Source organism: Anopheles cruzii, chromosome 3 (genome assembly GCF_943734635.1).
Source record: "Anopheles cruzii chromosome 3, idAnoCruzAS_RS32_06, whole genome shotgun sequence".
In the NCBI taxonomy this organism is placed as follows: Eukaryota; Metazoa; Arthropoda; class Insecta; order Diptera; family Culicidae; genus Anopheles; species Anopheles cruzii.
This window is the reverse complement of record NC_069145.1, coordinates 39074349-39087160: the sequence shown is the minus strand read 5'-3', so window position 1 is coordinate 39087160 and position 12812 is coordinate 39074349. Positions and strand designations below refer to the sequence as shown.

General features: G+C 48.4%; 4 protein-coding genes across 4 annotated transcripts; 1 reads left to right on the top strand and 3 right to left on the bottom strand.

Annotated features, from left to right (window-relative positions):
- Positions 1–4: 4 nt before the first annotated feature.
- LOC128272739 (39S ribosomal protein L32, mitochondrial) lies at positions 5–956 on the bottom strand. The gene is made up of 3 exons (XM_053010607.1): positions 773–956; positions 438–683; positions 5–357 (listed from the first exon to the last, which is right to left on the bottom strand). The coding sequence occupies exons 1-3, from the start codon at positions 861–863 to the stop codon at positions 89–91; spliced, it is 606 nt and encodes a 201-aa protein (XP_052866567.1). The 5' UTR covers positions 864–956; the 3' UTR covers positions 5–88.
- A 2794-nt stretch (positions 957–3750) lies between these two features.
- Positions 3751–5006, bottom strand: LOC128270365 (uncharacterized). Its single transcript, XM_053007765.1, has 2 exons — positions 3965–5006; positions 3751–3890 (listed from the first exon to the last, which is right to left on the bottom strand). Exons 1-2 carry the CDS (start codon positions 5004–5006, stop codon positions 3751–3753), a joined length of 1182 nt encoding a protein of 393 aa, XP_052863725.1.
- A 4224-nt stretch (positions 5007–9230) lies between these two features.
- Positions 9231–10349, top strand: LOC128270364 (mucin-5AC-like). The gene has a single exon (XM_053007764.1). It carries the CDS (start codon positions 9231–9233, stop codon positions 10347–10349), a length of 1119 nt encoding a protein of 372 aa, XP_052863724.1.
- A 355-nt stretch (positions 10350–10704) lies between these two features.
- Positions 10705–12581, bottom strand: LOC128273094 (mitochondrial 2-oxodicarboxylate carrier). Its single transcript, XM_053011012.1, has 5 exons — positions 12399–12581; positions 12236–12333; positions 11918–12105; positions 11296–11387; positions 10705–11228 (listed from the first exon to the last, which is right to left on the bottom strand). The coding sequence occupies exons 1-5, from the start codon at positions 12543–12545 to the stop codon at positions 11034–11036; spliced, it is 720 nt and encodes a 239-aa protein (XP_052866972.1). The 5' UTR covers positions 12546–12581; the 3' UTR covers positions 10705–11033.
- Positions 12582–12812: the final 231 nt, after the last annotated feature.

Genomic DNA, 12812 nt, shown 5'->3' with positions numbered 1-12812 from the left:
GGCGGATGTTTATTTTGGTGTGCGAAAGGAAATTAAATGGTCTACAGCTTACCCAACTATGTTATAATCTTTGCGGATAAAAAGACGCCTAACCCAATTTTTCCGCGCCCGGTTTCAGCTCATCGGGTTCAGAAGCCGGCTCGGTGGTTGTTTGAAGCAAATTTTTACTAAACCATTGTGGACGCGGCTTTTCCATTTCGACGATGCGTTTGCCCTGCCAGAACTCATCCGCATGCTCCACTTTCTCGCGATCGTAAAGCACTACGACCTCCTTGTCGACCGGCTCGAGGCCAAGCTCGTTTTGAATTTTCTCCTGCATCAATTCGGTTTCGGTGCGCACTTGCCGGTAGCAGGTAGCTGTATGTGAAAGATACAATACGAAAGGGATCCATAAAGCAAAAGAAACAAGTGCCACCATCGTCCTCGTATGTACTTACGACACAGTACACCGACTTCGTGGTCACTACCGCAGTTGGCACAGGTACGGAGATGGGTTTTGGGTGTAAAGATCTTCAGCTTGTAGTCCGGCGAGCCGTACTTGCGCTTATGTCGCTTCTCCACCGTACGCCGGTGCTTGGGCACGGCCCACAATATACCATCGCCGAGCAGATCGCGCAGCGAAAACGGTTCCGCTCTAGGCGTAGTGTGCGGCACATTGTCCAAACAGGCCAACGCGAGCGCACCTAAAAAGACCGTTAATATGTGGGAACGTTCCGTTACGTAAATATACGAGAACTCCACAAGGAACTCCCCGAGAACGCTGGAAACTTACCTCCGTTACTTGGTGGGAATCCATATCCACCTAGCAGGTAATACTCTAACTTTTGCAATGCGCCGGAAAGGCGCTGTAGCAAACGGGCCATTTTACGGTACACAAAAATAAACAGCTGTCGAAACCGGCACTAGAAAATCAACACGAGATTTGGACTTCTGGAGTTTGACGGAACTCGCGTGGTTTTGTTTACATGACTGTAGAGATACAAATGTAGAGGAGCGCGAAAAGACGTTCTTTTTTATTGGTGTTTGTGCTCCATGCTTATCGCTATAGCTACGGGGTGACTTTGTGCGGTTGAATGAAACAATAGGACATGTGTATTTAGTGCTATCTTTTAATTACTAATTTACTCTTTACTTTAATTACTCGAGTTCAAGATTTTAAGTTTGTGCGGCTCTGTACATTCTAATAATAATTAAAACAATGGTTTTATTTCGGTGAATGTATGGGGTCCTGAATATCATTTTTCGTGAAATGAAATGACAGTTCGGTGTCTGCTCCGTATTGTTTGTTTTTGTTACACATCTCTAGTATAGGATCACTACATTGCAGCACTTGAACGGGTAATCCTTGATCCTTACGTGCAATTTGCTGCTGCATCGCGTGCCAATTTAGGAATATTTTCGGAATGGCGCTCATCTATATGTTTGATCGTGAGTATTTCATTAGCATTGGTATTTACAAAATGAACGTCATGAATCAGGTTTATTCTACAGAACAACATTGGTGTATCACGGCATAATCAAGCGGATGCCATTAGACGACCGTGACGACGACCTTAACACAGAGAACAGTGCCAGCAGGAGGGACCCTAGGAGGTTCAGCAGTTTCAGGAATAACAATGAGATAAACCACGGATCTATGTTGGTGATGACTTGGAAGCCTCTGAATGAACGAGACTTCCCCGAAAAATCAATTGCTCAGGCTTCATATAGCTAAATCGACTGTGAGTTGAACGATTGGGTGAACGAATAGAACTTTTAACTAAACAGATTGATAACAATTCTCCTGTCACTTGCGAAACAATAGTGAGATGAAAGAGCCTACTGGGAAACTTTTGTCCGTCTTTTACTTTTGTCCAAAGTTCACACTGTACGGGCCAATAGCCAGAGACAGTATCTAAAATTAAAATAATTCTTATGTTTCGTTTCTTACGCAGCTCTGCGTTGGGCGGCCAGCGATTCATGAAAGCGTGCATTCTTGGGACGACCTTCGGACCCGTTGAGCTTTGGGTTGTAAATACATATCGGAAAAACGAAGCTAGTGAAGAATGAAGAAGGCTAAACATTCCTCGTCATTGGCAACGCAAACTGATGGCCTCTACGAACATTTCTCATCGGGGAAAGATTTGATTCATGCTCTGTTGACACAGGTTCTTTCCGAAACGGCAGCTTTGAATGTACAACTGGACCAGATCGTGCGAGATGAACATTTGGCCGTCATCGAAAAAGCGGATGTTCAGTTTCAGTTCCCAGTGCAAAGCTTGACTGGTCTGGAAGAGCTGGAGCACAAGTCCACGGACAAGACATTTGTCATAAAGGTGATCAAATCGATCGGATATATAGAACCCCGCCAATGTGCCGACAGCGAGCCCCGTGGATTATCAGTTTGCAAGGCAATAGTGGATGGCCTTTTCGATCGCAGTTTCCTGAAGCAGTGCACGTGGGCAGGTCCCATATCAGATACACCGTTAGGGGTAGCTTTGAAAAATTATGTATACACCATTGATTTATTTTATAGGATCGTTCGTTTTTCGGAAAAACATTTTACCAAACTTGAAGTTAGACAATTTTTACAGAGTTGGGTTGAACAGATGAAAAAATAACGCAAAAATTGGGTTTTACGTTACGTTTCTTCAAGAAATGTCTGTTTCATGAGTAAAACATTTTGTACAATACAAAGTTCTCTTTTTCTGTCTTGTTGGTCATCGCACCCACCGAGCGGTCGTCTTTGGCTGCAAAAGGACATCTTTCCACCGCTCCACCAATCTGTATTCCCAACGCTCTCGCATCACCGTCGATACAATTTCGCCATCCTAGACATTTCTCATTCGTAGTTGTCTCTTCGGTTTCATGGTGGTTATAATGGAACATCATTAAACTGAAATTGGATCGGGATATCTGCTTCCTGTGGCCCAGACAACCTGCAAATGCAGCAACTAGAGGCAACGCAAAGCAGAAGCTTTCGTCGTACCAAAAGCCTACAATAGAAACGGACACAGTAGACCTGAGCAAAAGAAATGCAGAAATGCAAGAAATGAAATGCGAAAGAAAAATTGTTGCAATCGTTTGGACAAAGGCTAAATTAACAGTCTTAAAAAGGCTAAAACCGAAACATGGAACACGTACCGAACCTTGGTTTAGTGGCCGGGTATACACATACAATACAATATGACCATGTGAGACGTACCGCTTTATTGCGAAGGCTTTTAATGCGCTTAAGCTACAGGCCACACCGCATAAAGCCATCTGCCATGCTGCTGCAGGTGAATAAACAGTGGAAACCTGCAAGGGAAAGTGCGTAGCGCTACACTGCATCACTGATCTACCGGTTTCCGCTTCTTATCGAGCAATAAATTGACATGCAACCATTGGCGCCTTCAAACATGACTCAGAAACTCACCAATAGAAACTCTATGTTTTTGGTTGGCTTATATTGGTAGACAATAAAAAAAGGGAAAAGATTTTCGATCACGTACGATTACGTACTTTCTCAGTTTTCAACGTGATGCCGCCGAATTTTTGAATGTTTTCGGGCGGGTTCATCGCTTACCAATGTGTCGGCTGTCGAAGTCTTTCGATACTGAGCGCCGGCAAGAGCCGCGACATCGAAGGGGACTGACATTCTGTCACGTTTCGATCGTTTTCGAGTGGAGAATAATTTATTCGCATTACATTACACTGTTAAACATACGGCACGAAACTAGTACAAACAAAACAGAAACATTTCAAAATCTTACAACGGCCAGCGGGCCGTTACTTTTTCTTCTTCTGATACCCATTGTGGGTTACGTCGACATCGTAGCTCGAGGGTCCCGTGTACCGACCGTGGTTGGAGGCAACATCGTACGGCTGACCATTGAAGGCTCCACTTCCGTCCGGATGGTGCAGTGTTTCTGCGAAGCGAGAGAATGAGATCGGGGTTAAGTTTCTGTTCTGTTCTGAGCGCCATTGGCAGCCACCACGGTACCCTGATCGTAGTCCAGCAGCGATTGGTGATGTGACTGCTGTGGATGGTGATCATGCAGGGACGGAGCGGGTGTGCTGCTGATGTAGATTTGTCCCTGCGAACTTGGCCCGTACGGCGGTAGATATGCGTTGGCGGGTGGTGCCGGCGTTGGGGCCGGGTGGTTCACTACCACAGGACGCCACGGTTGCTGCGGTGCCTGCGTGACTGTTGTCGTTGCGGTACCGAGGGTGGTGGCATAGCTGGGAGTCGCCCCACTCGCACTGCCGGTGACAACCGGCACCCCGACGAACTGTGGCTGTCCGTTGGGAATGGCCACGCTCGGATAGTAGCTACCGGGCACCGGGATCAACCCGTTGGTCGCGAAGGAGGCATAGACAGGTTTCGGCACGACGACTTGCGGTATCTTGGCGGGCTCGTGCGCCACTGGAACCGCCACCGGAATGAGTGGCTTCTGAGGGTACGTTGCGAAGAAGGTCTGCTGTGTGCTGCCTGCGCTAGCTCCGCTGGTGGCCACCGGGTAGAAGGCCTGCGGGTATGCTGCGGGAACAGGCGCCGGAACGGGAGCCGGTAGAACTGGAGCCGGGGCGAATGGTGTTAGCCCGGTGGCGACCGATGCAAAACCAGTCGGCGGCTTCACCGGGGCCACTCCGAAGCCGAGAAACGGGTTCGCGTTGTACACGGTCGGATAGCGCGGGAAGTTTCGCTGGTACGATGCCACACTGGCGCTACCGGGAAAGAGGGCATAGCCGGGGGGTAGCACCCCACCACCGAACGATTTATGGAGTCCCGGGGAGAACTTGGCATATGGACTGGGGTGGTAGCCCTTAAGATAGTGTAAGTGGTCAGCATGGGGCAGAAGTCCACCGGCCGCCGCCGGCAGAGCGTAACCGTGTAGGCCGTGCAGACCGTGCAGGCCGTGCAGGCCGTGCAGACCGTGATAAATGCCACGTTTCTTCTTCTTCTTCTGCAATCCGAGTGTCTGGTCTGTGGCCAACAGGGCCACTAGCAGGAGCACCGCCACACACTTGGCTATTCTTTGCATCGCGTTCGAGAATGGCAACCTGGCTGGCTGGAACTGAAACAGAAACGGGAACACACCTGGGACACACGCACACACACTAGTCACCCACGCACCACGATCGCTTATCACAATATGTTCCGGCTTATCTTGAGCAATTGAAGCACCGCATCGACCCGTAAACCCAGTCGAAGGCCAACCTGACAGTGAGTTGGCCGTGGGCCCGGTGGGTCATATTTATTGACCCGCCATAACACGTGCCTTGCTGCGGTCTTGCGTTACAGGCGTTACTTCCGCACTTGAGGCGGGGCAAAAGGCTTCCCCGGATGGCCCTCCTATGGTGTTGTGGTACGGAATGAAATGAAAAGTGATCATTCCCCTAGTGGACACGACCACCACCGCCGTGAAGCGACCGTTTCGTATGCAAAGTGTGTCTCCGGAGCACCGGACTAGCGGCAATCGGCGCTGCAGGTGGTTCGACTAAATTTTCACCAACTAAACCCTTACGGTGTTACTTTGGACGTGCTTGGGATTGCTGAAATGTTGCCTTTCCTCACACCGACGCACCGCCTCTGGCATTCCAAACCCGCGATCGGTTTTCAGTAGCATAATCGATCGACTTCACCGATACGCTCCCGGCGCGCTCCTTTGCGGACGTAAAACAGAAAGTGAGCCGGTGCCCATTCTCGGTGACGGACGGACGATGCATCAATCGGTGCATCGTTCCGCTGCAAGTAACCAGCGCTGAAAGCGCTATGTTGTAACATTTGTCCGGGTTGACAGTCCCGGGCGCCAAGTGGCCGGCGCTGTTGTTCCAGCTTTTCCTATCGGTTTGACTGAATGGTCATTTCAATTTTGACCGAACGTTGTTCCGATGTTTACTTCAGCTGGCGATTTGGGTTTCCCGTTTCAGTTTGGGTCTTTTGTTTTTCGGTTGCGAAATGTAGTCATTTATATTTAAATTGATTCCGCACACTTGTTTGGGGCGATTGGCCCGTCGTTAAACGTTAAACCCGCAAATCGGTGTCGGTGGGCCGATCATCCGTTATCATCTTTCGGTGCATGTAGTTGTGCCTCTGTACCGCGTGGAGTTGCGTAAGGAAAGGCGGTAAAGAAAGTGGCCAAAGTGTCCGGCGATTCGGCTGATAAATATTCCGACCATAAAGACGCCTTTTATTTATTACCTCGGTTTCGGTTAAACTATCCGGACGCGACAGCGATCGAACCGGATAATTGGGTTTGGTGAGTTTTTTTCTCTCTCTGGTTTGTGATGTGCCTGGAAAATTGATTAGCTTGAGAAAGGGAGCAAAAGAAGAAAGAAGCGAGCTGTAATTTTCGGAGTTAGTAAAATCTAATCGCCAGTTCAATTTCCTAAACCTGATCAGCAATAATTGGTTCCTTTCAACCGGCTGTTCAGGTCAATTAAGAACATAGTAATTAGCCATGAAAATAAATCAAATGCTCTTTCCTGTGTAGGGCTTTCTTGCTTCAGCAGAATAAACTTTTTTTTAAAGTTATGGCTTGTGCCAAGGCGAAATGCTTTCATTGTCAAACTTTCAAGTCCACTTAACCACTAGCAACAGGGATCGTGTTACCAGTTAGTTCCCCGGTGCTGAAAAACGGATGCTTTCACTTTCGCCAGTCTATCCGATTGATTGGACTGAAGCATGACCTCCTGTGCAAACCATGCCCAAAAATCTTTCGTGACTCACATGGAACATGTGGTTCCTATGCAAAGAGACGGGACGCTGCCGTCAGGGTTACAACTACAGCTCCACCGAGTCCTTGCCAGGTGACGGGAGGCAAGAATTCATTATTTAGAGCGACCGTTCTGGGAGTATTATTTTTTTTCCCTTCTCACCCAAATTAATGTGCCAGAAACAGCAAAACGAAAAAAAGCAATCCTTCAAGTTCCCGGCATCGATCAAATACATTGTACCGAAATTGGTTCTTAAAACCGAAGGAAAAGCAGTAAACGGACGGCGATAGACCACGGTGCCGGGTGGGGCGTCTGGTGGGTGACCATGAATTCACCGTAAAACCGGATCCGTGGTGCCGGACCCCAAAAACCGGTGAACGGGCGCCGCATGCACTACGCCTGCATTATTGCCTCCGACACACGTGCGATTGCCGCCTCACGACCTGAGCCGCCCTTGCATGTGTACTATGCTGTCAAAGTCTGTTTCGGAGCGGGTGTATCGAAAAGGTATTCGGTTGTTCTTATTTTAGTGTGTCGCAAGAGTCCATATTGCGTTAGCTAAAATGTAAAAAAAAATATATTTATGTATGAATGGTTTTGTTCAAATTGTTACTATGGTCCGCAAACGTCAATTTAATTACTTTATTATAAAAACATGATACTATCAGAAATTCGACACACTCTGTATTCAGCACCCCTTATGAGTTCAGTACGATTTCAAATTTAAGTTTTTATTGTATAGATAAAATCCGACGCTGAAACCACGCCGGGCAGTAGCACGTTCTACTCTGCGCGTTACCTTACTTACATTCACTTTTCTCTTCACAGACGTTCTCCGTTTACGGCGCGAATAGGACGTGATTGTTTTGGCCGCCATAATTAAACGCAAGAAGATCGATCAATCGATCTGGGGTTAGAATTGCTCGACTAATCGTTCTCTGGCCTTTTGCAGCAGCTTCGTGAGCTGCAGAGTATCAGCGAAACATAAATGTTATCTCCAACGCAAGCAGCAATTAAATAAAAGAGACCTAATCGAGGCGTGACACCGTACCTCGCTGTCATTTCGTTTGGGTTCAAAGCAGGCCGCCTGGTAGGCGCCCCTTATTTTAAATCTTCTTTTTAAATCTATCGCTAATCCGCCAAAGTACCACTTGGTTAGTTAATCGCTTTTTAGTCATTTGTTGCTCTGGCGCACACTCAACACGTTTGCACTGTTTACGCAATTAGGATGGGGAATTGGTAGAAAAACGCATCCCGTAAAGCCGGTTTTATGCGTATGCTGACCTACAATTGCCGGCAGTTTTCACTACACGGAGACGATGAGGCCAATTACGTGCCAAACCACACATTTAAAACGATTTCCACCTAAAACTGAATCATCCAAGGAAGGTCACCTTTGAAAATTGTTTCCCGTTTTTTGGTATTTAAAACATGCAATCAATTTGAAGATGTTTAAATTATTTGTATTGAAGCCCATGGCAAAAAGGATCGTTGCAGCTTTGCTATTGTTACTCGTTTGAAGTACTGTTATAAAGTTTTAGACAAATTTGTCTTTGATTTTTTTTGTTGTCTTTAAAAATTTTGAGAAACAATTATGGGTTTTGCGAAAAAAATGTAAAATCAAAACGTTATCAGATAGTTTCGCTATTCGATGGTCAAGCCGATGGCGTGTGCTGCGTATCGATTTACGTACGATTCGTGCGATGATTGCGATCTCGGTCAACCCAGTTGGTATGTCCTTTTCTTCGGGCAATCCTGTTTCGATCCTGCCTTGCGTAAAACGTGAAATGTTGCATTTTTGATGCTATTTCAAAATAATCGTCCCAACGCGCACGCGAACGAAAACCAGCCTGAGCAGAAACCGAGAACTCGTCCGGCCCAGGACAACTTTCCAGTTCGTTCCTACGCGCTCGGTCGGTTCTAGCGTGCAATGGGTAACCTGGACCCAATGTGCTTGTGTAGTGTGCAAATTTTTTAAATTTGTCTGCCTCCTATCACCGACCTGCGGACCGCCAACCGACCAGACGACTGTAGGGCGTTGGGCGACATCTTAAGAGTGGACCACACTCCACCAGCTGGATTAATGATGCATTACGAGCATGTCTCATATGCTCTGCCGACGAATAGCCGAGCAAAAAGAGCTGAAGGAACTGCGAGCAATAAAAGTAATTCGAGACAGTCGGGGCGGAGGCAGGTTGCAGGTGGATGCAAAACGGTGTACTCGTCACGAGATTTGTGCCCGGCCGGCACGGGGTAGGGGCAGCAGCATAAGTACCTCAAAGCGGTCACCGGTCGAGAAGGGGTGGCAACGTTAAAAGTGGGCCTTAACCACCGATCGTATCCGAATCGAGGGGAACCTAGCACCGGAGGGCCGTTCTAAAAAGCTACGCGCGATGGAGGCCGCTTAATCAGTCGACCTGTGACCGTGCTCCGGATCGGACAGTGATCCGTGTGATTGGGCGATTACCATCGTGTGTACTTTCCGTCCCGCAGATGACGAGGCTGTGCTTTTCTTAGGCTGTGCGAAAGAATAATTTATCCGATAAATCATGAAGCGTGCGGCGACGTTTGTGTGCATCCTGGCCGTGGTGGCTATTCTGGCTCCCGGGGGTTTGTGTGTGAATTCGGCGGAACAAGAACTGGTGCTGCGCCGAAATCGGAGAACCGTGCAGCTTTTGGTGGATCATTTTGCCAACTTTTTCCGTCTCAGTGCCGGTGGTAGTGCTGCTCCGAAGAAGGCCGTTTCGAAGCAGGACCACGCACCTGTTGCGAGTCCGCTAACCAGCATTTTGAAGGCTTCCTCGGGAAAGCTGTCCAGTTTTAGTGGCCACAAGACGAACGCGGTGGAATCGAATCGCGAACCTACGCTGCAGCACGATCTGCCAACGTGGATCGAGGATCGTCCGCAAAAGGTAGCGAACTCGTTCAGTGAACCGCTGGAGATAGAAGACCTGGTGCCGACACGGGTATCGTTGCTGAGTACTACCCGGGAGCCAGAGCAAACTACCACCACGACGACGGAAGCGCCAATCACGACCACAACAGCTGAACCCACGACCACAAACCCCCCGGCCCAACCGACTGAGCTGGCGGACGAAGCGGAAACGGCCGATGCAACGACCGCCTCCTCCGGGTTGACGGAAAATGGACCCACGTCGAGTGAATCTGCATCTCCACAGGAGGAATCGGACGAAGGAGCAACAACCGAACCGGCGGCTATTGATCCGGCCGACGTGAACGGGCTTAGCTCCCGGAACGACGTTCGGGACGAGAGCTTCCAACCCACACCGGCTCCGCTGGTGAGCTATCAGCACTATGTACACACGGGAAGCTGGCCAGGATCTCATTTCCAGAACCCGTACCCGATGCTGCAATACTTTGGCAACAACGTATTCTTCCCTGGCCATGCCCAATTTCCACTGGCGGCTCCATTCCAGGCACAGCCTGTGCAAGCTTTGCCACAGAACCAGGGCTATCTGACCAGTCAGCCACTGTACGACAACAGACTGCACTACCCTACGGGCACCGCAGCACAGCCACAGTCGCATAGTCGGGTGAAGCTGCACGATAATCATTATGACCTAGTAACGTACCATGACGACACGGAAACGGCCGCTTCGAATTACCAATCACAGGCGTTCGGTAACTTCCGGGCACGCCGTTACTGAAAAGTGCGGTTCAAGCTTGGAATGGAATCTTCCCATTATCACGTCATTTCCATTGTCACATCACCTGTACATAAGAATCATCGGGCGTTAAACCTAAACGTAATGGCCACGCCTGTGCTGCGGTCGAATGTGATGTTAAATAGTTGTACAAAAATCCTAAACAAATTGAACCTATAAACGAGATTTTTAATCGCTTTTGCCCGAATAGTCACAAAATAAACTGAAAGTCGTAACATATTTGTTTGCCTTGTACATAAACGGCAGTTTTATTTTCGTCTAACAAATTTGTAAATATATTTACTCGATACGACAAAGAAGTACAAGTAGAAGTAGGTAGTTTCGGTTCAAAATGGTATCAAGCGTTTGTTTCTTTTGTAAATTGGATTAATTTTGTAGATGGAACTCGCGGCGTCAGCATGTTTCACATGCACCCGAAATACTCATTTTCTATTAATATTGGAAGAAAGTTCCAAACAAACTGTTCGTACCCGTAAATACCCGTAACAAAATGCATTTGAGCTAGAAAAGAAATGCAACCAACCACTGTTTCATGGTTTTTGGGGACACACGTGGACTCCTTAGCGAATAGTAGATCGCTGTCCAGAAATGGTCCGATGGGATGTTTTGATTCACAATACGGTTCTCTCCTAATTGCGGGTTCCATCATTCCCAGCCGTTGCGTAATTACTTGAAGTAATCGTCCAGAAACTCGTACACATAGTCGTAAACAACCAACATAATGGCACCGCCCGGCCCGAGGCGCATCACCTTCGGGGTGAGGCCTTTGTACAGTGCACCGAACCCTTCCTCCCGGGCAACGATCGCCATCGAGCCGAAGGTGGTGCGGTACTTCACCTGTCCGGCGACAGGTTGCGGGCCCTACAACGAGCACAAAAGGAAATAAAATATCACATCAAACTAGAAAGCGGTCTCTGCTAATGCTCACCTGGATTCGGGACTTTGCTACATCGAAGGGAATGTTCACGATCGAACCAAGTGTTCCGCTCACGAATCCGATGGTCACCTTGCGCAAAAACTCTTTCACGGGATCCTGTTGGAGGGAATTGGAGTTGAACAAATCACATGATATTTGCGCCCATTGTCGGAAGACATCGAACAGACTGCTGTTTACTGTGTTGACCACACGGATTAGTGCGTTGTCGTTGAAGAAGCGACCCACAAACACCGTAATTTAGAAACCCATTACGCAAGACAACCGAACAGGCAAGAGTGAGTGTATGGCCATAAAAAATCAGTCAAGCAAAGAAGCGGACACAAACAACGTGTTAGAGAGCGATCGCCAGGCAGGGGTGCCCATGAAAAGGCCAATGTGGTGGGATAAAAGAAGAGGAAGAAGTAGCATGCCGTAGACGCTGAAGACAGGGTGGCCCCCACTTACCGGTCGTCCCCTAACCATACCCAAAGGGCAGCTGTTGTGTTAGAGCGCATGAAACATGAAACAGATGGAAATGATACGACTGTTAGCCAAATTAGCACATCGTGTGTCGTGGCGCAAATGATGGCGAAAAAGCACCGACGGTTTTTTTACATTTACGATAGCATGCAACTGATATCCGATACCTTGTACTCCGGAACAATGCCCTTGACGCTGTGATAGAAACCGAAGTAGATCATATTGAACACTCCATTACGGCCAATGGTGGCGGTCAGGCCGCGGTTTAACCCGTTCAATCCGAAGCCGGACTCGTTGATGATCTGCTTCGTGACGGCCCACGTACTCGGCACTTGTCCCATTCTGTTTAGTCAAACAATATACCGTTGGGAACACAAACGAGTCGTCAACGAAATGGGTTACTGTTACTGTCACCTGTTACTTTCTCGACACACGACACGGATTGTCCCGATAGTGGCGCTCAGTAACTTACTTGTTTTTGTTGGCCTGCAACGTTACCTTCACCATCTCGAAGGGGTTGACCAGAATAGCTTCCGTCACACCGGCCCCCAAACCGGCCAGTGAAAAGGTCTACGAAAGGCGACAGGTTAATTTGGTGCACCGCTCACCAGCATCAACGCCACGGATTGGCTTACCAGTGGCGTTGGTTTGTCGGAACCGAACAGAAAAAATCGTTTGTACTGCTCAAAGGTTAGAAATTTGACGGCTCGTTTCGGCGTTTCGACTAGGACCGGCGGAAGGATACCTTTGTACAGCGAGAGCACCCCTTCCGATTGGGCCATTTTGCGTATGCAATCGAACACGCCATTGTAGTAGGTCTAAAATGAAGTCACATTGAAGAAAATCGAAGCTATCGGCATTCAGGACGGCACATTACGGTCGATGCAGGTAATCCTGCTGCTGGCCTAGCTTGCAGCTGAAGTCTGGTTTTGACCAAATCCAACGGATGCATAATGCACACTTCCACGAACCCGGCCGAACCACCGGCACCAACTTGCATCGCAGCTTGGCGTAGAAATTCCTTCACGTCCGACGGCATCGTTCCGTGG